This window comes from Lithobates pipiens, unplaced genomic scaffold (assembly GCF_037356315.1).
Source record: "Lithobates pipiens isolate NorthernLeopardFrog02 unplaced genomic scaffold, aLitPip1_a1.2 Scaffold_59, whole genome shotgun sequence".
Taxonomy (NCBI): Eukaryota; Metazoa; Chordata; class Amphibia; order Anura; family Ranidae; genus Lithobates; species Lithobates pipiens.
In genome coordinates, this window is record NW_027507880.1 from 2,350,304 (window position 1) to 2,377,257 (window position 26,954).

The following is a 26,954-nucleotide window of genomic DNA, read 5'->3' on the forward strand; positions in this document are numbered from 1 at the left end:
CAGAGCCGGATGTCCTGTGTATCTTGGTGGCGCTCGGTAGCTCTCTGTGTCTCGCGGCCGTTCTCAGCGGCTCTCACCTGTTCTCGCCGAGAATGGCTGAAAGCCGCCGAGAAACTCAGAATCGTCGGGGGATCAGCGTACAACAGGCACCCACGATTTTCCCCTGATTTTAAATACAGTATTTGTGGGGAAAAAAGGACGTCAATTTTGTTTTGGGTACAACGTTGCACAACCGCACAATTGTCAGTCAAAGAGACACAGTGCCGAATCGCAAAAAATGGCCCGGTCATTGGGCAGCCAATTCTTCCGGGGGGTTAAGTGGTTAAACGGTTTAGCTAGTGGACTGAAAATGTATCTCGTATTGGTCATTTCACATATAATGTATCCTGTGTCCACCCAGTTTGGGATTTGCTCATTTACTAGACTTACTATATAAAATGTTATACAAGCAATATAAGGAGCAGAAAAATGTTCACTTTTATTGTACTCAAACATTTGATTGTGATCTTTATTACACAGTTAATCTAAAGGAAATATCATCCTGAGGAATTTTTTTATTTAGATTGGCACGTAGGCCAGCATCTTATCAGTATATATAGAGGCACATTGGAGCTATTGCACTTCACCTGATTCAGATTTCTATGTGAGCAAGTCGGTGAATGGAATTACACTTTCAGGTACTATTTGAATTATATTTATACAATGGTGGAGAGGTGGTTTGATCCGGGGAGGGTGGGGGGGTCTGTGCTGATGTTGGGGGGAGGGGTTTGTACTGGGGGGTCTGTGCTGATGGTATGGTTTTTCCTGGGGAGGTCTGTACTCATGGGGGTCTATATACCCTGATCTATGAGGCTGAGCTGTATACCCTGATCTGTGAGGCTGAGCTGTATACTCCTGACTAAGGATGAGCCGAACACCCCCCTGTTCGGTTCGCACCAGAACCTGCGAACAGACCTAAACTTCGTGTGAAATTTAGAACCTTATTAAAGTCTATGGGACTCGAACATTCACAATCTAAAGTGCTAATTTTAAAGGCTAATATGCAAGTTACTGTCCTAAAAAGTGTTTGGGGACCCTAGTCCTTTTTTTTTTTTTATTTGACACGGGGTTCCCCTTAATATCCATACCAGACCCGAAGGGCCTGGTAATTGAATTTAGGGGAACCCCCAAGCTTTTTTTTTTTTTTAAATTATTTTTTATCAATGAATGAATTGTCGGCTAATACAGAGAACACTCATTGAGTGTTTTCTGTGTTACGGGAGCCGACAATGGAAAGTGATTTTAAAAGACTTTTTTTCCTTGCGAAATGACACTTTGTGCAGGGACAGTTCTAAGCACGGGAAACTTGTGCCCCTTCACAGGCATACTATAGACACCCCCCCCAGGTACGAAATTTAAAGGAATATTACACTTTTATTGTTTCACTTTAATCATTATTAAAATCACTTCTCCTGAAAAAACTGCCATTTTTAAAACTTTTTTTGCATTGATCCATGTCCCCTGGGGCAGGACCCAGGTCCCCAAAAACTTTTTAGGACAGTAACTTGCATATTAGCCTTTAAAATTAGCACTTTAGATTTCTCCCATAGACTTGTATAGGGTGTGCTGGCTTTTCGAATTTGCCGCGAACAGCCCAAATTGTTCACTGTTCGCTGAACAGGCGAACAGGCAATGTTCGAGTCGAACATGAGTTTGACTCGAACTCGAAGCTCATCCCTACTCCTGACACTATGGGTGGAAGCAACTGGAATACAGGGGACGGAGTTGGTGGATTGTCTAAGGGGTAAGGCTTATGAGAAGTGGTAGGGATCAAAAGGACGGAGTCTGGTGCCCCCCCATCCTAAAACTTCACCAGCCGCCACTGGTAAGTAGGGATGAGGCGAACACCCCCCGGTTCGGTTCGCACCAGAACTTTCAAACGGACCCCAAATTCGTACGAACGTTAGAACCCCATTGAAGTCTATGGGACTCGAACGTTCGAAATTAAAAGTGCTAATTTTAACGGCTAATATGCAAGATACTGTCCTAAAAAGGGTTTGGGGACCTGGCTCCTGCCCCAGGGGACATGGGTCAATGCAAAAAAAAGTTTTAAAAACGGCCGTTTTGGCGGGAGCACTGATTTTAATGACGATTAAAGTGGAAAAAAAAAGTGAAATATTCCTTTAAATATGGTGCCTGGGGGGTGTCTGTAGTATGCCTGTGAAGTGCCACGTGTTTCCCGTGTTTAGAACAGTCCCTGCACAAAATGACATTTAACGGAAATAACGTCATTTAAAGCTGCTTGCGGTTTTAATGTTATATCTGGTTCCTGCACTATGGTTGAAAATCATTGAGAAAAATGGCATGGGTAGCCCTCCCTGCCCATTACTAGCCCCTTTGGGTCTTGTACGCATATTAAGGGGAACCCTGTACCCATATTAAAAAAAGGAAATGCGTGTGGCCCCCAGGCCCTATATACTCAGAACAGCAGTATACAGGCGGTGCAAACAAGACAGGGACTGTGTAGGTTTGTTGTGTTAAGTTGAATCTGTTTGTAATTTTCAACTGGTACATTTTTAAAGTGTAGCTCCAGTCAAAAAAATTTTTTTTAGAAACTCCCCACAACTGGTCCCAAATAGAAGCAACGGCACTGGACAAAGATCTAAAACTATATCTCTGTGCCTCACTACTTGCTCCCTTGCCCAAACATTCACAATTGGACTCAATCACGGCATCTTTAAGAGTATGGTCGGCCCTCCCACAAATCTCGAAAGGGATCCCTCACGCTATACTACAACATATACCAATACAGGCTATCTCAATTGTAATTCCGGATCTCCAGTTGAGCGCATGGACAGATGCAGGCATTCAAACTATAGGAAACCTCTTTCATATGTCCAGCCTCTTGTCATTTGAAAAGCTGAAATCCAAATTTGGTATCTCACCACGAACTTTCTTCATGTACCTCAGGATCAGATCTCTTCTGAACAAAGTAACTTGGACTAAAAAGGACAAGATGTTATCACAAACATTGCAATTTTTCATTGTCAAGAACAACAACTCCAAGGCCATTTCATTCTTTTATGGCCTACTATCACGGGAAGCGGAGAAACACACACAAGCTCAAATTCTAAAGTGGGACAAACTCTACCCAACTGCTTCACCAACGTCTCAATGGTGTCAGGCACTGTCATTGCCTTCAAAACTTTCTCGCTGCACATCGCATTGGGAGTCTCTACAAAAACTGTTCCAGCACTGGTACTTCACTCCAAGCAGACTTGCCAAAATTTACCCCTCGGAACCCAACCTTTGCTGGAGGAATTGCGGATTGCCAGGAACTCTTCTTCACACTTGGTGGGAATGCCCCTCCATCACGCATTATTGGGAACAGATAACAAATCTGCTCCAAGTCAGCTTCCCCGCGACCAGGAACCTATCTGCTCTTGATCTCCTCCTGGGCCTGATGGTCCCCACATGGCCCAGAAAAACCCAAACCGTAGCCACCCATATACTCATAGCCGCAAGATTGGCACTTGCTAGAAAGTGGAAGAAACCATCTCCCCCCTCCATTCAGGAAGTGATCACAATTCTAAATGATAATTTTAAATTGGAATACAGCTTCGCCAAGGCTCACATGACTACAGGAAAATTTTACAAAAGCTGGGAGTCCTGGGTCAAGGATCCCAGAAGCATAGAGCTGGAATGACTTCTCGGTCACATAATACGTAGGATTCCTGCATCTCCTACTGTAATCCATTGCACCCCCATGTATTGGCAGAATTGTATTTCAAATTACCTGCATATAACTGTGCGGAAGCACCCAATATCGGGTTCTAGTTCTTATGTATTCAACTGTGATGTACTGTCGACACTATAAACTAGGGACCTATATTGGTAACTGTTTTTTTTTATTTTTTTTATTTTTTTTTTTATTATTTCTCCCCTTCTTTCAGTTAAGTTCTAGGTTTTTCCTGCATCGACTTATAATGCACACTCGGGAAGGGGTTGCCTGCCGCCTCCAGACACAGTTAGTTCCCAGATGGGGTGTCTGGAGTGGCATGACACCGTGCTCAGCCTTCCTCCCAGTACTTATACTGTGCTTCACTGTTGAAATAGTTCGCAACTGTTTGTATTCTGATAACATGTATCGGTAACCGATTTTCCATCTACTGATGTATGACACTGTTCAATACTTATTGTTATTCTGTAAAACTACAATAAAAACCGTTAAAAAAAAAAAAAAAAAAAAAAAAAAAAAACATTTTTTTAAGCTTTTTGGAAAACATAGGGAAGGGTTATCACCCCTGTATAATTTGTTTTGTCGTCCATCTTTTTTCATCTCACTTGCTGTTGTCTCCTTCCGTTTGCAAGTAGGAGATGTTTGTAAGTTGGATGTTTGAAAGTAGGGGCCTGCCCTATATGCTCTGCAGAAATGGCGGAACAAGGTGTTGGTTTTGCCACAACATTGTAAGCCCTCAAAGTGACTCTTGGTGGGCGCTGGAGCGCCCTGCTGTGAACGATTATATCAAGAATTGTAATTACATGCCATTGTTGAACAGTGGTAGAAAAATTGACCTTTGGTGGTTGTGGTGCTGGTGCCACAACACTATAAGTCCTCACAGTTACTCTGGGTGGGCACAGGAACGGGCCCTCCTGTGAAATATTATATCAAGAATTGTAATTACATGTCCCTGTTAAACAGGGGCAGAAAAATGGCCTTAGGCACTGGTGCTGGTGCCACGACACTGCAACCTCTCCCATATACTCTAGTTTTATTGCAGGAATTAGCCCTGCTGCAAAGCATTGCATCAAAAATTGTACTTAAACGCCCCTGTTAAAGAGGGGCAGAAAAATTGGGCCTTAGGCACTGGTGCTGGTGCCACGACACTGCAACCTCTCCCATATACTCTAGTTTTATTGCAGGAATTAGCCCTGCTGCAAAGCATTGCATCAAAAATTGTAATTAAACGCCCCTGTTAAACAGGGGCAGAAAAATTGGGCCTTAGGCACTGGTGCTGGTGCCACGACACTGCAACCTCTCCCACATACTCTAGTTTTATTGCAGGAATTAGCCCTGCTGCAAAGCATTGCATCAAAAATTGTACTTAAACGCCCCTGTTAAACAGGGGCAGAAAAATTGGGCTGATGGCATCACCCAGAAACAGAAATGTTCTTCTAACATATCATCGGAGGAGGAAGAGGAGAGACAATCAACATAACAGGACAGTCACTCAGCATCAGCATAGGCAGTCTTGAAGGGATGTGATATTTCAAAAAAAATTATTCGGTTACATCAGCTTCAGGTGCTTGGTAGCTGTGGGTGATCCAAGACTGATTCATCTTGATGAAGGTCAGTCGATCAACTGATTCGGTAGACAGCCGCACCCTGTGATCGGTAACAAAGCCACCAGCAGCACTGAAGGTGCGTTCCGAAAGAACGCTGGATGCAGGACAGGCCAGTAGCTCAATTGCATACTGTGCAAGCTCTGGCCAGTGATCCATCCTCAAGACTCAGTAAGCCAGAGGATTTTCGGTGGGAAAGGTGTCCAAGTCTGACCTTGCCCCTAGGTATTCCTGCACCATGTAAATCAGACGCTGGCGATGGTTGCTGGAACCGATCATTCCTTGGGGCTGCGGACTAAAAAATTGTCTGAAAGCATCAGTCAGACGGCCACCTTCTCCACCGCTCCTTCTGACCGATGCCTCAGCAACACGTTGTCCAGGACCAGGAGTTTGTAACCTCCCAGTCTCTGGGAACGCGTTGCACAGACCTTTCTGCAAGGCCTCCCGGAGATGTCTCATCCTCTGCTCCCTCTGCGATGGCAAGATAAGGTCGGCAACCTTACCCTTGTACTGTGGATCAAGGAGAGTGGCCAGCCAGTAATGGTCCCTCTCCTTGATCCGAAGAATACGAGGATCCTTCCGCAGGCTTTGCAGGATCAGGGAGGCCATGCAGCGTAGGTTAGCTGAGGCATTCAGTCCGGAGTCCTCTGGGTCACTAAGGACAACATGATCCGCAGCTACCTCCTCCCAGCCACGTACAAGTCCACGTGTTTCTTGGGACTGTAAATCATCCCTACAAGACTGCTGCTGCTGCTGCTGCTGATGCTGAGTGCCAGCCTCCACCTCCATGCTGACACAATCATCCTCCTCCTCCTCTTCCTCCTCCTCTTCCTGTGTGATGGGTGGCACAGCAGGAACACTGTCTGGATAAAGGGGGCCTTGAGAGGCAAGGAAGTCCTCCTCTTCCTGCCTCTGTTCTGCCTCAAGTGCCCTGTTCATTATTCCACGCAGCGTATGCTGCAAGAGGTGGACAAGAGGTACAGTGTCACTGATGCATGCACTGTCACTGCTCACCATCCTTGTGGCCTCCTACAACGGTGACAGGACAGTGCATGCATCCCTGATCATGCCCCACTGGCGTGGTGAGAAAAATCCGAGCTCCCCTGACCCTGTCCTGGTGCCGTAGTCGCACAGGTACTCATTGATGGCCCTCTGCTGCGTGTGCAGCTGCTGCAGCATGGCCAACGTTGAGTTCCACCTGGTGGGCATGTCACATATAAGGCGGTTCTTGGGCAGGTTCAACTCCTTTTGGAGCTCAGCCAGCCGAGCACAGGCATTAAATGATCGGCGGAAATGCACACAGACTTTCCTGGCCTGCTTCAGGACATCCTGTAAGCCGGGGTACCTGCCCAAGAACCGCTGCACCACCAGGTTAAGGACGTGAGCTACACAGGGCACATGGGTCAGTTGTCCCTGTCGGAGGGCGGAGAGGAGGTTGGTGCCATTGTCGCAAACCACCATTCCTGGCTTAAGCTGGCGTGGCGGTAACCCCTGTCGGCCTGCCCCTGCAGACCTGACAAAACATCCGCCCCAGTGTGGCTCCTGTCCCCCAAACAAACCAGCGCAAGCACGGCATGGCATCGTTTTGCCTGCGTACTTGCGTAGCCCCTGGAACGCCTACGGAGCACCGCTGGTTCTGAGGACAGAGCACTGGAAGAGGCCATGGAGGAAGAAGAAGAGGAGGGGGTGGAGGAGAGGGGTGTGTCACAACCAATAGTAGCATTTTGGAGGCGTGGTGGCGGAACAACCTCCAACACTACTGCACCTTGTCCTGCATCCTTCCCAGCTGCCAGAAGAGTGACCCAATGGGCCGTGAAAGACAGGTAACATCCCTGTCCAGGCCTGCTGGACCATGAGTCAGCGGTAATATGCACCTTACCACTGACCGCCCTGTCCAGCGAGGCAAGGACATTGCCTTCCACATGCCGGTAGAGAGCCGGAATCGCCTTCCGTGTGAAAAAGTGGCGTTTGGGGACCTGCCACTGAGGAACCGCACATTGTACAAACTCACGGAAGGGGGTCGAGTCTACCAACTGAAAAGGCAGCAGTTGAAGTGCTAGCAATTTAGCCAAGCTAGCATTCAACCGCTGGGCATGTGGATGGCTGGGAGTGAACTTCTTTCGCCGGTCCAGCAGCTGGGGCAGGGACATTTGCCTGCTATAATCGGACGTGGGTGTACTGCTAGCAGAGTGCCCGGAAGCACTTGGCTGTGACACACCTAATTCTACACCTTCATTCCTCTCAGAGCAGGTTTCAGAGAGGACTGAAGGACTAGTGGGGTTGGAGATGCCAGCTGATGAGGAGCAAGGAGAGGGCCGCTTTGTTCTTTGGTGTGTCTTTGAGGTACGCTTGCCAACGAGCTGCATGGCAGGTCAACATATGTCTGGTCAAGCATGTGGTGCCCAAGCGGCTGATGTTTTGGCCACGCGAGATACGCTTGAGACATATGTTGCAAATAGCAGTGGTGCGATCTGATGCACTCGTCTCAAAAAAGGCCCACACCAAAGAACTTTTAGCATAACGTGCAGAGGCAGCGCCCTGCACAGGCGGAGCTCTGCGGTGTGATTCAGTCAGTGTGCTGCCCCTAAGCTGGCCCCCGGAGGGCATCCTGCCTCATTGGACATGTGCCTCCTCCTCCTCCTCTCTCCTACCAGGCACCCACGTGGAGTCAGTTCCCTCATCATCCCCTCCCTCTTCATCGCTGTAGATAACCTGGCAGTATGCTGCAGCTTGTGGAACATGACTGCCAGATTGCTGTCCTTTTTGAGCATCCCCTCTCTCTGCATTCACGCTACTGCCTTCCTCTAGCTGAGTGTCATCATCAGAGGCTACAAAACACTGGGCATCCTCCTGGAGCATGTACCCAACACTGTGCTCAAAGAGTTCAGGAGACTCTTCAGGAGGACGTGGTGGGTCTAGGGAAGGAGTCACTGATGATGACATTGAGAGGAGGGAAGACGATGCATTGGCAGCTGCTTTGCTAGTACCCTGAGACTGGGTGAGAGAGAATGAGGAGGATGAAGAGGGCTTGGTCATCCACTCTACCAAGTCGTTGGCATGTTGCGGCTCAACATGTCCAGCTGCCGAAAAGAAGGAAAAGAGTGTCCCATGGCCACGTGCTGATGACAATGCACCGCGTCCACGACCAGCACTGTTGTCTCTAGACACAGAGCCTGCTTGCCCTCTTTTATCGTCTCACGCCTGTCTGCTTCTCCTTGCTGGCCTTCCAGACATGTTAATGGCCTGAAGGGAGTTGGGTAAAAAAGCAGTTGGATAGTGTATATTGTGCTAGAGGCACACAACACCCACTAACTCCTGCAGATGCCTTTATTATAGAACACCAGAGATAAAGGGGTATATACAGATGTATACTGTGCTGTGCTGGAGGCACACACAACTTCCAATAACTCCTGCAGATGGCAAGTGGGCTCATATAGAGAAGAGCTATGTAGGTGGATATAGCGGTATGTACTGGGTACAGAGCATGCAGACAGCACGCACTAGCTCCTAACACTACTGACTGCAAGCTCTATTTTAAAAGATAGATCACTAGCTATATAGGTGAGGTGAATATAGTGGTGTATACTGCGGTCAGGGCACGCAGACAACAACCACTACACAACAGCAAGATCGAAAATCGGCCGAAAACGATCGGTGTGTACTGTGTTGAAGGTACACAGAACACCCACTGCTTCAGACGCCAACACACTACACAAGGCCGCCGAGCTGGCGGCCTTATATAGTGTGGGGCGTGCACTACACAGCCTGAGCTATGATTGGCCACAGGCATCCTGCCTGTGGCCAATCATGGCTCTCCTCGCTGCTGGCGCTGCGATTGGCCAAGCATGCGGGGTCACAGTGCATGCTTGGCCAATCATGAGCCAGCAATGCACTGCACCATCGCAGTGCATTGTGGGCCGTGAGCGCCACACGAATTTGGCGCGAACGGACCAAAACGTTCGGACTTCGCCGAAAGGGCGAACAGCCGATGTTCGAGTCGAACGTATGTTCGACTCGAACACGAAGCTCATCCCTACTGGTAAGGAGCATTCTTCCCACTGACGAGTGACGACTATTGTAAGGAGCATTTTTCCCACTGATCACCCGAAAGACCACTTTCACACTGAAGCAGTTTATACTTTGTACCCAGCCACCTCTGTGCACTAGAGAGCACTTCCCCCCATGGTACGGAGATAAGTAGAGGGGTGGGGGGTGTTCTGTAGTCCTGCCACAGGGTGACAAAGCTGTCATCACTTACAGAACAGTAAATAAGCATGCTCTCCATATGATAGGAAGTGTGTTACTGGCAGGATCACCAGGTGAAAAATAAAGAAAAAGGCCTGAGTAAAAAAAACAAAGGCAGTCACCGCATACAGAATAATGACTAGTGAGCTGCAATATGATATTTTTTATTTTGGGTTTAGATACTTGTTGATGCAATCTGAATGTATTTGCTTAATGTTACCTATATAAATGACTGCTTAGCCAGATAGCTCTGGTTCCCCTCTGATCCTGGGCCCACAGAAGTTCCATGATGTGAACTGATATCATTAATGCTGAACTTCGGACACAAAAACTTTAATTTTAGTATATAAATATAAATCAAAATCTGCAGTGCTCTAAACACTAACTTACATAATTACCTAATAAAGCAATGTAATAAATCATAATAAGTGAACTATATAAATAATTTGCAGTGACTTTTCCTGTTTATCAAGTAGATTTTTTCACAAAATAAATGATCATTAAATAAAACAGTGCTTCCTAGGGGTCTAGATATAAGATATTGCTGTGTCTTAAGCATTAGGACACAACAAATGAGAGCTGCATTGTTTGTAAAATGATTATCACCTAAGATCATCAGCTCCATCTAGTGGCCATAATGCAATATCTTTTTGATTGAGGTATTTTAGGTAAAATGCTGCATTATGGCCACTAGATGGCGCTGACAATCATAGGAGATAATGATATTACAAGCAATGCGGCAATCATGTTTTTGCACCTGTGCGAATGCTTAAGAAATCAGCATGGTAAATGTTTTTGTAACTATACCCCCGTGTTTATATTCAGTACAGTCTCTCAATCATGTGTGATCTCAACTTCATTCTGCATGCTCTACTCCCCCACTTCTCCCTTTCTCATGTTTTGAAAAAACACTCTCTGATTATATTATTTTCCAACAACAGAAAGCTATTTGAACCTAATGGACAACATGCATACTTACATAGATCCTAGTTGGACCAATGCAACTATAAAAAATCTGGCACTGCACCGCAAAAAAAAAAAAAAAAAAAAAAGAAGTGGAGGGTACAACAAAAAAAGTACCACATATTTCACCTTGTCTGGGTGAACGAACAGTATGGCAAGAGAACAAACAGAATGTGACTATAAGCAACGGGAGAGCAATTGCCTGCGCTAAGTATCCTAGAGTATTCTTAGATGACCTGATTTGTCCTAGATGTCCTAGAGTAGATTAAAGCCCCATACACACTATCAGTTTTTCTGCTGAGTTTTTCCATCAGGTTTACCAAAACCATGTAGTACAAGGGCCTGCCTGATTGCATACACATTGAAACTCCTAAGGTTTGACCTCATATTATATGGTTTTGGTAAGTCTGAAGGAAAAACTCAGCAGAAAAACTGATAGTGTGTATGGGGCTTTAGTTGTCCTAGAGTATCCCTAGATCCCTAGATGTCCTGGAGTAACCATACATGTTCTGGAGAGGCCCTAGATGTCATAGAGTAGAACCAGATGTCCTGGAGTGGTTCAATATGTCCTGGAGGGGTCCTAGATGTCCTAGTGTAGCTTTTGATGCCCTAGAGTAGCCCTAGATAGCCTGGGATGGCCCTAAATGTCATTGAGGGGCCCTAGATGTCCTAGAGTAGCCCTAGATATTCTGGATTGTTGATGGATGTCCAAGAGTAGCTTTAGATGTCCTAGAGTAGCCCTAGATGTCCTTGAGTAGCCCTATATGTCCTTGAGTGTTCTAGATGTCCCAGACTAGCCCTAGATGTCCTGGAATGACTCTAGTTCTCCTAGAATAGACCTATAGTAGACATCCTAGAGCAGAACATGAACTTATTTGCTGTAATAGTAACCACGGGTGTTTCTTTCTCTCATACAGACCAGCTGTAATTGGAATATGTCAATTATGAAGGTTCTTTGTCTACTTTTGCTCCATGTGGCATTAGTGACTCCAGGAACACAGATATGCAAAGACCCTGATGAGAATGCCTACTCAATCATCACATGTGGAGCTCCCGGGAAGAATGGTCTACCAGGCTTGAATGGGTCAAATGGAGCAAAGGGTGAACCAGGTAAAAATGAACACAATTTTAATACCAATAACGATCTGTAGCCTAATACTTCACAAGGTGGATTCTGCATACCTCCCAACATTTAAAAATGGGAATGAGGGACACCTACTAGCAAAAGTATGTTGGTATGGGCTATACCCCTGCCACACCCCTTTAAAGGAGATTTAACTTAAAAAAAAAAAAAAAAAGAAAAGATTAGATAAATCCACAAGAACATTTTTTATACGACCATAAGTCCATAAGAGAGCTAAATAGGGTGAGTTTCGTGAGTATTAGGAGATAGTAAGTGCACATCACACCAAACTCCACCACACGGTGCTCCACACGTCCCCCTAAGGGGTTAAACTCACCTGAAAGATGAATTTAGCAAGCCTTACTCCATCACTCAGGTCAGCACCTCCACCTCTGTTTCAGATTTAGTTTATCCAAAAATAGCAGCAGTACATAAAAAGGAAGTAAACAGACTCGAGTAGATCCGTTTGTTTTCGTTTTATTTGAGTAAAAAAGTTTTATCATAGCCAGTGTAGTAAACACAAACACTGCCAGTATTTCTACACTGGCTATGAGAAAACTTTTTTACTCAAATGGGTTTTACACCACCTTTTGTTTAAAAGTAATCTGGGCAGCTATAGCGTTGCCCGGACACTTTTACATTTTTGAGGAGAATAGAGGGCACAAGGTCCCTCATTTATGGTTTATAAACTGATGAGCTGTCAAGAGATTGTAGCACCCTCTAGTACAGTAATAGCGAACCTATGGCACACGTGCCACAGCTGGCACGCCGAGCCCTCTCTGTGGGTACGCAGTGCGCTGCCAGGATAGGGGAGGGAATCCCCTTGCCAGGCAGTCACTTGCACTGGCAGTCAAGGCACGGAGAAGCGTTGGCCACAGAGGGAGGAGCTGCAGGCCGGATCCATATCTGCCTGATCTGCCTCCTCCCTAAGATAAGTAGGCCTCTGATCGGTGCCACATTCCGCGGAGTGTGATTGCCGCAATCCCATCCATCTCCTGCAGGAGGGGGGCGTCACTGCATTACTGTCCGTCTCCCATGGGGGGATCTCTGCATTCCCGTCCATTTCCTGGGATGAGGGTTTTGGGGAGCATTGATTTGCTGCCCCCCCAAAAATATTGATCATCAGTCACCACTGCCTGGAGGGCTAGTGAAAGGGGCAGCTGAAGCCAGCTGGGTTGGCAGTACCTGAAGAGGTAGTGCTGGGATCAGTAGCCACAGCAGCGCTGTAAGCTGGACTGAATACAGGAATTTGGTGCCATTTCACAGGCACACGCAGTTTTTATGCTTGACGTGTTTGGTATCTATCTATTCGACACTATCATCTTTTATTTTTTGCAAAATATGTAGATTAAATTGCATTTGTGTACACTGAAATAAATGTTTGTGCATTAGATCGCTGAAAGGCCTCATTAAAATGTTGCTATCGAGCCCCAAGATCTGTAGTTACAACCCTGCTTAACTTGTAAAATTATATCTGATGAGAGGTCCACTTTTAACACTTTAATTGTATTTCATAACCAGGTCTGCCTGGACCACCAGGGTAAACTGGAGAAACTGGACCAAGATGAGAGCAGGGTAGGGTTGCCACCTGTCCAGGATTCCCCTGGACAGTCCGGGTTTGGAATCATGCGTCCAGGTTTCAGACTGCCTGAAACCCAGACATATTATTTAGACTGGTCTATGGCTTCCCAGCAGGGTTGCTGGCTGCAGTTGTCTAAGCTGAGACTGTTACTCTTTCACAGTGCCCAAAGCCAACACTAACAAACCCTCCCCCCAAACACACATACAGACAGGAGATCCCAAACTCCGGCACAGTGCCTCAGAAAAGGAAAGTGGGAGCTGGAAATGTTAAGTCCAGCAGCCTTAGATACATCTGGATGAGAGGTTCTGACTTCCAAGAGGTGAGTTCCCCTTTACAACAGAGGCCATAGTGGTTCCCCTTACATCAGAGTCTTCTCTGTACATCACAGTTCTCAGTGTTCCCCCTTAAATCATGGTCCCTAGAGCACCCCATATGTTAGAGGCCCCAGAGTTCTCCCTTACACCATAGTCTACAGAGTCCCCCCTTACAGTGAAAGGGAACCTTGTGAGTTCAGATGTAAAAGGGGAAATATGTGGATTCAGATATAAAGGGGGAACTGTGTGGACTCTGATGTAAAGGGGACTTTTGTTATTAACTTCATATGATTAGAAATGTTATTTAATTGCAAAATATATGTAGTTTACACATAAATTGCTGTGCCCGTCTAAAGTGTTAGGGTTTGACTTGAAAAAACGTTGGCAACCCTAGAGCAGGGGCCAACAGGACTAAAGGGAGTAGAAGGAGACACAGGGGCTTCAGGTAAATTCTGAACTCTGAAGTTTAAATTCAGTTTAATTGCAAACATTTGTCTAACTGTTGACCACTGAATTAAGAAAAATATCATTTTATTCTATATTTAATGTTACAACTGCATTTAAAAACATCATTAGCACATTTTTGAGGGGGTAAAGGAGGAACCAGAGGGGTCAAAAACTAAGCAGATTCAACTTTAGCTTTTATTCTTTTTTGACTGATTAGGTCCTCCTGGATTACAAGGAATTGCCGGACCACCTGGAGCAAAAGGGGACAGAGGAGCCAATGGGGAGCCAGGTAACTGGGAACTTGAACTCTCTCTTCTTACATGGCTTAGTTTTCTCATGGATATTTTAATGATGTGTTTCTAAACCCCGTAGGCTGTGGGGTGGGGAAAGGCCCAGGTGGTAGGGACCCAGAGGGAACTCACGGCACACACTGTGGTTGGAAATGCAAAGTTATATTGTCAGACCATTCCAGATACAATAACAGAGTCTATCCAGCAGTATGAAACAAGTGGCAACACTCAGAGCAGTAGGTGGGACTTCTGAGTTCTGATGACGATCCCTGTGCTGTCACTCCGCTGGAACCTTTCCCTACGCTAGAAACACTCTCCCTGTCAAGCAGGTTACTGTCCCTAACCTAGCCACACTCACAATGGCAGTGAGGTAGAGTTTAAGTTTAAGTTTTGCCCTCACTAAAGATGGCCACAGAGGTTACCTGGGCGGCAGTTTCCAATCTGACAGCAGCCCACCCAATGACACGTATGAAAGCCTAAGAGAAATGAGGAATGCCTATTCCTCTTGTAATCTACTGTCCCTGCATGGTGGATGCAGCAGTGCCACCTGTGTAAGAAGGTCAATCTACACCTGCCTACACTTCCCGGCTTTGGCAGATACAGTCCTCGGCATCGCTTCTCACAAAACACAATAAAACAGTGAGATTCAACAGCATAAACAGATGGTTAACTGAAAAGAACACAATAACAACAAGCCGTATGTTGTACAACATAATATTTGGCCAGCAGTTGCCCCCCGGTTAGCCCAAATATGGCAGCAACACTTGCTGGAATCCTCCAGTTCATCATCAGGATTGTCATTTACTTGAGCTTGCCCAGGAGCTTCAGATGCTTGGGGGTTATCATGGGTACCCTCACCTGGGCTCTCATTAGTGTCCTCACAGGAGTCCACAAGTTCCTCAGAACTCCTAGAACTTTCCCAGTCCTCTGCTGTGTGATCTTCTAAAGAAGCGGCAGTGGTTTCATCTTCAGACCTGGGATAATCAGTGGGGATCATGTCAATGGGTGGCTGATACCACTCAACTGAACCTCTTTAACAGGGGAAATATTTAATGGGATTAAAATCCTGTGAGTCTGTAGGGGGCTTAATAGAACTGTCTCCACCCCATACACAAATTCTGATGGAGATGTATCCTGTTGACTTCAGGGTCCTCAGACACCACATTGTATAATTACAGCAGTGAGAATGGCTGTTTCTCTACCCGGTACAGGATGGTCTCCCACAACGTTTCCAGTCTACTCCCCTTTATAACGTTGGGTTTTTCACTAGCACTCAGTGGCAACAGTTCCAGGGTGGCTTCCTCATCCACCTCCTGATAAGAACCTGCTGTTGAGCCTTGCTCAGCCTTTCCCACTGCTCTTGTACCCATTCCTTGGGCTTTTAGGGGGCAGCTTGCTTTGGTGTGTTTAACAGCAAGTCCGCGGAGAGCCTCTCACTACATCCAAACATGAGGAAGAAGGGAATGTGTTTTTGTAGGCACAGACAATGTTCCCCTATGTGCTGGTGCCAGTGGTCTCGATCCCCATGCTATAGGGTCCACAGCATACCCAACAGTTTGTGATTAAAGCGTTCCCAGACCCCATTGCCATGTGAATGGTAGGTAGGCATGTGGGACTTACGTATTCCACTTAATCAACACAACTCTGAAAATACCTGGGACTTTAAATTGGGGCCCTGGTCTGATAGGATGCGCTTGGGGCACTCTAAGGGCTGAATCACATGATTCCGCAACAGCTTACATTGGCAGAGGGCAGGCTTCTAATAAATATACTTAGGGTCAGCCTGCTGTGGGAGGAGTTGTCGGGTGGAAGAACTGATTTATGGAGTGTTAGGCTGTTGGCGCCTATCTTGGGGGGGGGGGGGGGGGGGTGGCCTTGGGCCAGAGGTCGGGAGCTGTAAAGAGACCACTCATAAAACCCACATCAAGGTTGTCCTGAACAGAAGCAGGAGAAGGACAGCGGGGAACATTGCCGGGCAAATCATCAGGAGGGATGCATCCGGGGTCGGTGAGTGACACGCACAGTGAGAAGATCTGGGAGAGAAATGCCAGGATTGGATGTAGAGGCAGAGGGAGAGACTGTGGTTTTACTGGCATTCGAGACAGGTTGCTGCAGCCAGGAGGGTTGGCGGGACTTGCACAGGACTGTTACAGCTAGCACAAGTACTCTTTCTTTTCATTGTCATTGGTTGCTACATCAAAGGGGACTGCGTACCCCTGCCAGCAAATGGTGAATCTTAAATTGCTAGGCTTTATTCAGAGTGGGGCCTAGCCATGTGCTAGTTGTACCAGGAATCAAGCATTGCGCATTAGAGAAAGTGGAGTTTACTCAGAAGTGATGTGCTGGAGGAATTGGAGCTTTAGAGACTTCCAATTTAGATTCCAAATACCTTGTTCACCTGAGAAGATCAATTACTTGGGCATTCCATGTTCCCTTTTCCCCTTCCACATTTAATCCCTCAAATAAAAAACACAAGAACAAGCTGATGGACTGTTCATTGTCTAGAAATGTGTGACTGGAGGTGAATGTGGAACTACTGTACTCAGCGACCCCACGGGGGCACCGCTACACTGTCATCGACACCTCTGGTTAAAATAATTCGACTAAAGGATATTTGTAGGATGTAGTTTATTTTGATCTTCTCTGCACTCAGTATATAAAGATATAACTTTATCAGTTTTTTTCACAAACTCTCTCATTAAATATGTTTCATAACTGACAGGACCACAAGGACCGAAAGGGGAAAGAGGAGACAGCATGGGTCCAGGTAAAAGACCATTTTTCTTGAAAGGGAAAGTTTCTTGCTCACATAATTACATGTTGCTTTATTTTAATTCAGTATTAGGCCTCATACACATGGACGTTTTTACAGCCGTGTTTTGGAGCTTTTTTTACAGCTTAAAAACGCCTCTTCATGTTATTCAATGGCCTCACACACACACAGGTGTTTTTGAGCTCTAAGTGGCAAAAGGGTTTTTAAGCTCCAAAAAACCCCAGGACCAGCGTGCTCTGAGGCTCCAGCGCTAGAGCTGTAAAAACGTCAGACACTGGTAAGCGCCCCCCCCTTGACCATACTAGGCCACATGGACAAGGGCCTTTTCCTGACAACCCTGGCTGGTGGTTGTTGGGGTCTGCAGCGAGGGTCTATCGGAATATGGAAGCCCCCTTTAACAAGGGGGCCCCCAGATCCCGGCCCCCACCCTATGTAAATGAGTATGGGATACATTGTACCACTACCCATTCACCTAAAAAAGTATCAAAAATAAACACAGTACAGGTTTTTTTTTAAAGTGTTTTATTAAAGCAAATCCAGTGTCTCTTCCTATTTCTTCTCCCCTCTCCGGCTCTTCTCCCTCCTCTAGCGATGTCTTCTCCCTCTGCCGGGTTTGTTCTCCCCTCTCCAGTCCTTCTCCTCTCTACGCTGTCTTCTCCCTCTCCTGCTGGGTGTTCTCTCTCTGCTGTCTTCTCGCTCTTTTGCCAGGTCTTCTACCTCTGTTCTTCTTCCAATATTGACTCAATGTGATCTACCGGTGTAATGCTGGGTCCGCCGTGTGCCATGACATATTGGGGGGGAACCCACGTCAATTTATTTTTGAGGGGGTTTTCCTTCAAGATGCTCAGCACACAAGTTGCATTACAAGTCGGATCATCATGATCCGACTTTTGGTGTGACTTCTATTCAAATCAATGGGCTCCCATAGGGAACCATTGATTTTGAATAGAGTCTGGGAAAAGCTGCTAAAATCTAGCGTGGCTAAACATACATTGACACCAATGCAAAAAGCTGATAAAATGTTATTTTTCACATGCTTTTTTCCTGGCGTCGGTACTAGCTTTACAGCTCGTTTTTTATATCACCCGTGTGTATGAGGCCTTCAATGTAAACTGTTAGCAGGATCACTTTTATCTAGTTGGCTTTTTTTTATTGCATTTACATACGTATAAGAAATGGTCCGCATAATGCCTTCCAGTAACCTGGAGTTGCCAAGCCAGTTCTCCAATCCTTGAGCTTTTCATGAACAAGATCCAGATGATTTTCACCCCTAACAGTTCTACCACACAGTTCTGCTTCTCTGATGGTGCTAAGCCTGGGAAGGAGAAGACTTATACTTTGTCCAAGGCCTCAGTACACATGTGGTTGCAGGTGCAATTGCCTGATGTTTAGCATTGGTTCTGAGCATGCGTGTTTGTACTTTGTATTTTAGTCCAATGGACTTGTGTACACACGATCGGATGATCCTCCATCGGACATTTGTTGTCGGAAAGTTTGAGAGCATGCACAGCGAGCATTTGTCCATGGAAATTCTGACAATAATTGCCCGATGAAGCATACAGACGATCGGATTGTCAGATAAAACACGTCCGTTGGACCGTTGTTGTCGAAAAGTCTGATCGAGTGTATGGGCCTTAAGAATGGAGGAGTGGGGCAGAAAGGGCTGGCATAGGTGAGCACTCTAGATGAGTACCTGTAAGAGCTCCCTCAGTTCTTTTAACCACTACTGTAATGGAAGATTATGGCGGTGGGGTTGGGGGGCATCAGAAGAGGAAGACTTCTAATAAACTAAGACACAGCAGCAAAAGGGACACATCACACTAAAGGTAAGTAATATCCCTTGTACTGATTTTGTTATTGATTTGAGTAAATGTAGGCTTCAATGGTGTGCCTCTGGTGGCATTACTGGGTCTACATGCCTCCCCATTGTGGTGCCTAGTGTGCCTGCCCATACCAGGTATTTACTGCATGTCCTAAGTGTACACTGTTCCTGAGCCACTTTGTTTTCAATGGGGTTACTGAAGCTGCAAACCCCACCTCTTCCTCTTTCTGGGTGGGAGTTTAGATCAGCAAAATCTCACCTGCATTGCTCAATGCTATCCTATCTAGGAATGTTTCCTACTGATGTGGCCAGTTCCTGTATTACATACTCTTAACAAGACCCTCGTGGTCTTCATGGTGAATAAGCCTGTGTGCAAAGTTCACTTTTCCTTGGAGGGCCCTTTCATGCAACATGACATTGCTTCTGTGTCTTCCAAGATTATCACTGTCTGGATAAAGCACATGGCACAAGATTCTAGCTCCATCCAAACAGATGCTCTGTCCACAGTGTGCACACAGTGGGGGAAATATTAGTTAATCCCATGCAGATTTTGGAAGTTTGCCCACTTACAAATTAATGAAGGATCTATAACTTTTATCATAGGTGTATGTTAAAATGATAGAGAACAGAATATCAACCAAAAATCTACACAAAAAAAACACGATACAAATGTTATAAATTGAGTTGCTGTTCAGTGAGTAAAATAAGTATTTGATCCCTAAGCAAAACATGGCTTAGTACTTGGCTGAGAAACCCTTGTTGGCAAGCATAGAGGTAAGACATTTCTTGTAGTTGGTTACCAGGTTTGCACACAGCTCAGGAGGAATTTTGGTCCACACTTCTTTACATATCTTCTCTAAATCCTTAAGGTTTTTTGGCTGTCGCTTGACAACTCGGAGTTTCAGCTCCCTTTATACATTTTCTATAGGATTGCGGTCTGGAGACACTCCATGACCTTAATGTGCTTCTTCTTGAGCCACTCCTTTGTTGCCTTGGCAGTATGTCTTGGGTCATTGTCATGCTGGAAGACCCATCTTCATGTTCTGTCTAAAGGAAGAAGGTTCCCATCCAAGATTTTACAATACATGGCCCTGTCCATTGGCCCCTCATTATAGCAAAGTCGGCCTCTACCTCTAGCAGAGAAACAGCCCCAAAGCATAATGTTTCCACCAAAATACAAGCTCTTTGGCATAAACTCGACTCGCCCTGTTTGGAGGAAGAAAAATTCTGACTATTACCCTAACAACACCATCCCTACAGTCAAGCAGGTGAAAACATTATGCTTTGGGACCGTTGTAGATGTCCCAAACTTTTTTGTGCTGGGGAGCAGTTCCGGATGCTCAGTGCACTTTGTCAGAGAAAGAAGTTCACCTTCCCATTAACTTTCCAGATCTAAGAGAAACTTGGTTGTCTCCTCTATTGCGAAGACACCAGATGAGAATCAAGTCAGACAATACCATGGCCATGGCCTACATCAACCATTAGAAGACACCAAAAGTCATGTTAAAGGACAAAGTTGTCTTGTGGCCTAAGGCCTCCTTCCTCCCAAAGGTGGGTACTGCTATTCACCATACCCAGAGCATTGTTCTTCCTTCCTTATGTCCTGCTCCAAAACATTTAAATAAAGTTTCTCTCTAAACGTGGGGCATGGGTGTCCCAAACTTTATTGGACTGGGGAGCAGTTCTGTCTGCTCAGTGCACTTTGCCAAAGAAGGAAGCTTACCTTCTTTTAAACAATCAGATTACCTCTTTGTGTTTCCTGAGGATTACTCCAGGGGTCTTCATGCTTCTTGCTTCGCCATTGCTAGATGGATGGAAGTTTAGGGCCTAGAGTCTGAACTTGTAGTCATTTATTTTTGGGTTCCTTGGCTCCTGGTGGTAATAATGACCCTTTATTCAGTACTGCAATCTCTGACATTAAACCTAAAGGAAAGGATTTTTTGGGCAGCATGTTCATCAGGGCAAATAACAGCAATGATAATAACAAAAAATTGTAAACAGAAGCAAATCAGGGTTGAACCAAAACACAGTTTGTTAAAAAAAATTAAAGCCTCTTAAACAGGGTACCCAAAACTTGATTTGAAGGGGCAAAGTCTATACCGCTTAAGACCTGATCTATGGGGTACCCTAAATACAGGAAGTCTACACTCAAGGACTATAAATCACAGTTCCCCCTAATGACCAATGGTGGCCAGTGTTGGGGTCCAAGGCTATGTTGAAATGCTCTCAACAGAAATTTGGAATTTCGAACAGGAAAGGGGGACATATCCTCAGAATGAATCCCTGGAGGCTGTGTCATTAAACAGGAGTATAATAAAGATGGTGGCCAAGGCCTCTCACCTCTCTAAGGTCTGTCACATGATCTTCTTCCTCTTGTAGGTGTCTGAAACTCTGGCTACATGAGCAGGCTAACTCTTGCGGTCACTGAGGGTGACATCAACAGCTCTGAACACTGTAGCAGTGATCTTGGGCAAAGCAGGAGATGTTCTGGGTTCAGAAGTTCTCTATTGCAACTCACTGGGTCTTGCAGCCCTATAGTGACACAGACCTGGGTACTGCCACTTTAGCGATGTCCCACCTGGGCAAGGATGTGAGAAGCAGGCTTTCACCAATCGTGGTGTGCAACCATGGCCTTGTGGGTTCCTCTGCTCCAGGGCATGGTCCTCTATGGTCCCTCCAGCAGTGTTGGTCTCTAGCCAGGTGTAGCAATGTAGTCTTGATTCAGTATTAAGTACTGGTACTCATCAGGGTCACTAGCCTCAGCAGCCCAGCTCTCTCTGGAGACTCCTCAGCAGAAACTTTCTGGAACTTTTTCAGAACATCTCAGACATCACTTTTGGGTACAAGGACCCTTCTTCCTATTTTGGTGGTTGTATGCTTCCACTGCTGATGTTAAAGCCCTAGGAACACATGCAGTCCATACGGTAAATGCTCAGATCTTAGGAACCACAAAAGTTAAATGGAATAGTTGGATTTAGTAAAGAGTCATATGGTTGGTAGTCTAAAGTTGTCTATAGGGGGTTTCTGCATTGGGTAATATGGTGGAAATGCTCCTTTGTTTTTGCCATTTGTCAGTTAGAGGCATGTTATTATTTTATGGTGCCCACTACCAACACTGGAAAACTGGAATTCTTAATTCTCAATGTCTCCTGAGCAAAGAAAAGTAGAAAAATATTGTAATGTTTAGTCCTGAACATAAAAATTATTTAGCATATAATACATTCAAATTGATTGTGTGAACTATTTTCTTAGCTATCGAAAGTCTTAAATTGCAAATTACTAGTATGGATTCACGGTTGAGAGATCTGCAAGCAAACTTTGAGAAGCAGGCAAAAGGTTAGCTGGATGCTTTATACGGGGGCTACTTTCAGTTGGGTAATGTATATCGTGTATTTTGGGACAATGGGTAGTTGGGTACGCAGAAGAGACAGTTGCTTTGGACACTTCAGTAGTGGGAGGAGACCTGAAAGAATTGGAGGTCCAACCTATGCTGCTGATGTCCACAGCTCATAGTCAACATCAGTAGTCTACTGAGCCAATAATGCAAATGCTCAAAATTTGGGCGGCAAGCTTAAAGTCCAACTCCAGGAAACCTAAAAACATTCACTTGCAGTAGTAATCAAAAAAGCAGTTCATTGGTCTGAAGGCAGAAGACCTTAGACCACAGAAGCATAGGAGAGTTCAGGCTGCAGGGACTGCTCTAGCAGTGCAGAGGAGCCTGCAGGAGTGGAGGATCAGGTTAGTAAAAGTGCTTTACCAAGTTCTTTAGTCATAAACAAGCATTTAACCCTGCCTTGCAGATGCAGCCCTACTACAAGGGATGATTTTAGGTGTCCTGGAGTACATGTTTAGATGAACAAGAGCTACTGCTGAGTCTACAGTTTAGACATCTGGTGGCAGCTGAGCCCTCTAAATGACAATTATTAGATGGAGATCATCAATGGCTGCCACAGTTGTTCACCTACAGCAGGCATGCCCAAAGTCCGGCCTGCGGGCCAATTGCGTCCCGCGTTCCAGTTTAATGCGGCCCCACTAGTGATTTGAATATATATATATATATATATATATATATATATATATATATATATATATATATATATATATATTTGACGGACCCTAACAAATCCCACACTCAGGATACCGTATATACCGTATACCCTTATTTTGCTTCACAGTTCTTTATATAAAATGTAGGTTTTTTCCCGGAAACTTCCCTCTTAGTGAAGGTGGGTGTTATATGCCAATAAATATCCAAATAACACACCCAAACTCATCCTAAGACTCTTCACCACACACAGCCACAAAGGCAAGATAATTTTCGTTGGACAGTGTATTAGTTAATTTGCTTTTAATTTTAATGGTCCAAAGAATGTCAGGCAAAATGGTTGACCCTCACGCATGTTAAATTAATAAAATCTGTCCCTCTTTGAAAAAAAATTTGGACACCCCTGAAGTACAGGATCCCTTTAACCTAGGGGTGCCCAACCTTTTGAAGAGTAAGGGCCACTTAAGCGACTTGGTAACCAGTCGTGGGCCACAATGTGCAGAGCAGTTGGATCACAAGTCCGTTTCCTCTCTGCATATGCAGAGCGGACACAGACACAGCCCACTCTACTCTATGGGTCCTCCGATCCGATCCACCCAGACAGAAGGGATTGATCCTCTTCTGTTTTTTTAGCGGATCAGATTGGAGGTAGTGTAAATGGGCTTACATCTGCTGATTGGGTTTGATCGACGGTGTGAAAGGGGCCTAATGCCTTGTACACATGGTCGGACATTCTGACCACGAAAACCGTCTGATTTTTTCAGACGGATTTTGGCCAAAACTTGTATTGCATACACACGGTTGGACAAAGTTGTCAGAAAATCCAATTGTTCGGAACGAGGTGACGTTTGTTGCGTACAGTGGGACTACGTAGAGGCCAGTAGCCAATAGCTTTCATCTCATAATTTATTCTGAGCATGTGTGGCACTTTGTCCACCAGAATTCTCTACAAACGATTGGAAAAAGTCAGATCGGATTTTGTTGTTGGAAAATTGTAGATCCAGCTCTCAAACTTTTTCATCTGAATTTCCGATGGAAAAAGTCCGATAGAGCGCACACATGATCGGATTTTCCGACAACACAATCAGATCGGACCTTTTTTGTCGGAATTTCCGACTGTGTGTACAGGGCATGATGCCCCATACACACGGTCGGACATTCCGACGACAAAATCTGCCTGATTTTTTCAGACGGATTTTGTCCGAAACCTGTGTTGCATCTACACGGTCACACAAAGTTGACGGAAAATCGTTCTGAACGAGGTGACGTCAAACACATACCTCGGGACTATAAACGGGCCAGTAGCCAATAGCTTTCATCTCTTAATTTATTCTGAGCACGCATGGCACTTTGTCCGTCGGAATTGTCTATACACGATCGGATTTTATACGATCGGATTTTGTTGTTGGAAAATTTTAGATCCTGCTCTTAAACTTTGTGCGTCGGAAAATCCAACAGAAAAAGTCTGATAGAGCCCACACACGATCGGATTTTCCAACAACATAATCTGATCTGACTTTTTCCGTGTGTACAGGGTGTAAGACTGTTTTCACACGAATGCAGCGCAGTGCACCTGTGTCTTTCCTGTGGGTTAGCTACACTTTGCCATAGACTTCTATTATATCCTGCAGGTGTGGTCCACTTTCTGAAAGTGCACCAAACCCGTAGGTAATACGAGAAGTCTATGCCTCAGGGCAGGTATGCATGGGCATATCTGTGCAGTGGTTACTAGGCTGTATTCAAACTGATCCGCAGGTGCAGTTCAGGTGCGCTGCACCTGCGGATCAGTTTGAAAGCAGCCCGGTAACCACTGCACAGATATGCCCATGCACTGCAATTTTAGTAATAAACTGACCTTTAATAACAATCTTCCATTCAGGTATCGCCTCCTGTTGCTGTCCCAGGCAGAATGCATTTGGTATCACTCTGCCCGTGACAGGAGCCGTCGCTATGCAGGAAGCATCAGCTTACACAGCTCTGCTTGCTTTCTCTACCGCCGGCTTCATTAACAACACAGATGCTCTGGGATGACGGGTCCGCAACCCATGATCTGGATTTGCCAATCCGCCATCCCAGAGAAGGAGGTCGCAGGCCACATCAGAGGGCTCCGCGGGCCACATGTGGCCCCCGGGCCACTGGTTGGGCACCCCTGCTTTAACCTAATAAAAAGTAGCAGATGTTACTTTCTACTATGTGTTCCATGAAATCTCATGATAAAAATGTTTTCTTTTTCCTTTCTTCCCACTATAACACTTTTTTCACTTGGAAAAGACATTGCAAGAATCAGAAAGAAAAACTATATTTTGAATAGTATTGCAGTCACTTACGACGAGGCCAAAGCCACCTGTGCCAGGAACGGAGGTCAGTTGGCCGTACCCCGGACCCCAGAAGAAAACCAAGCCGTTTTCTCCCTCCGCAGAACGGTTAACATGCACACATTCTTGGGTCTGAATGACTTGCAGTACGAGGGTAACTTTAGAGATCAGTCTGGACAAGCCATTACATACTTCAACTGGTACCCAGGTGAACCCAACGACCTTAATAACAATGAGGACTGTGTGGAAATGTGGGATGATGGAAGGTGGAATGATGAGAATTGCGCAAGCAGACGTTTTTTCATTTGTGAGTTTTAAATCAGTGCAAATAAGCCAATTCGTAGAATTCATACTCCTCTTTTATCCTTCAAATTCTCCTTTTATAATTTTTCAAAAACCAAACTTTTAGAATCTACATTCCTTTTTTCTCTTGCGCAACTCCATATACTAAGCATTAAAGGGGTTGTAAATCCTTACATTAACACAGTGAAGTGATGGCCTCAGATGATACACAGAGATGAATCTTCCTACTTAAGTTGCACCTGTTTATCTACGGTCCTATATTCTCTACAGACCTTCAAAGTGCAAAATTTATGCAACTCGTCTGAGCTTTCAGAAAGCAGGGGGGGGAGATGACAACACACACACACACACACACTGCAGAGCTCAGTGAGAGTATCGCTGAGAGCTGATTGGGGGGAAGATACACCCCCCCCTCACACAGCACACAGGAACAGAGCTGAGGCTGTCAATCATAGGCACATGATGTCAGAAAAACTTGTCAGAAGTGACTCATACACATAGCAGAGGAATAAAGCAGCAGACAGAAATGACACTTAGTGCTCTGGACTGAGATATGTACAGACTATAGAGGGATATGCTTTGTTCATATTTCATGTCTGAGGTTTACAATCACTTAAATACATTTTGGTGATTGTGTTCAGTTATTCTCCTGAAAAGTATTAAATACATGTGACTATACGAAAAATTACATCTTATTTACGATTTATCACTGTATCTCCAGTATTGATGTTTCTTCTAAATATGTACCTCTTTCAGAAATGTTTTGCAAAGATAAATAATGCACGGTGGCAGTAAGCCAAAACAGCCAATCAGAAACAATCTTTTGCTAAGGCAATAAAAGAATAACCGATACTGAACTTACTAAATGGGACCACACCTGATCTTAGTCTTGAAAAGAAAATGGGTTGGTAAATGTTTCTTCACAATTTGTTAATTTTTAGTTATATATGTTAGACTTTAACTTCCTGAGGGTTTAAAATAGGAAGAAACAAGGAAAGGAGGTGCAGGACTCATGGGGTTACTCATATCCCTTTGGCTTAGGATGTAGGACTCTAGAAAAAACTCCTAAAGGTTTGGGCTGCTCCTCGACTCCCATCTATGCTGTTCTCTATCTGCTTGCAACTTAAGGAATGTACCATCACCATTGGGATGACTGACATAATCTAATGTAAATCAACTATGAATCAAATGTGTTCCAATAAAGAGTAAAATGTCTGTCGTTGTGTGGACTCTTCTTTCTCCTAAGCTTAAGTTGGAAACTTCTTCTGAAAACAAACCTTGTGCTGGGTGGGGCTGCTATCGGGGTGATTTCCTGTAAGGCCTAAGAAAGGTATGCAATGGGCTTAGTTTTGTACTGCCGGAGACCCAAGAACATTATTCAGCTCATACCAGGGGCAATATAGGGTTACG

The 26,954-nt window shown here is 45.2% G+C and overlaps 2 protein-coding genes across 2 annotated transcripts in view; one reads left to right on the forward strand and one right to left on the reverse strand.

The window, feature by feature from the left end:
* Nucleotides 1-26,954, reverse strand: part of LOC143958174 (pulmonary surfactant-associated protein D-like) — a 605,930-nt gene that overhangs the window by 186,142 nt on the left and 392,834 nt on the right. The window lies entirely within an intron of this gene.
* LOC143958171 (mannose-binding protein C-like) lies at nt 625-26,759 on the forward strand. The gene is made up of 6 exons (XM_077467633.1): nt 625-677; nt 11,448-11,640; nt 14,214-14,285; nt 17,009-17,053; nt 22,134-22,217; nt 25,198-26,759. The coding sequence occupies exons 1-6, from the start codon at nt 660-662 to the stop codon at nt 25,557-25,559; spliced, it is 774 nt and encodes a 257-aa protein (XP_077323759.1). The 5' UTR covers nt 625-659; the 3' UTR covers nt 25,560-26,759.

Coding starts and splice junctions, on each gene's coding strand:
- LOC143958171 (XM_077467633.1), top strand. Junction 11,641..14,213: donor TGGAGCAAAGGGTGAACCAG/GTAAAAATGAAC, acceptor TTGACTGATTAG/GTCCTCCTGGATTACAAGGA. Junction 14,286..17,008: donor AGGAGCCAATGGGGAGCCAG/GTAACTGGGAAC, acceptor CATAACTGACAG/GACCACAAGGACCGAAAGGG.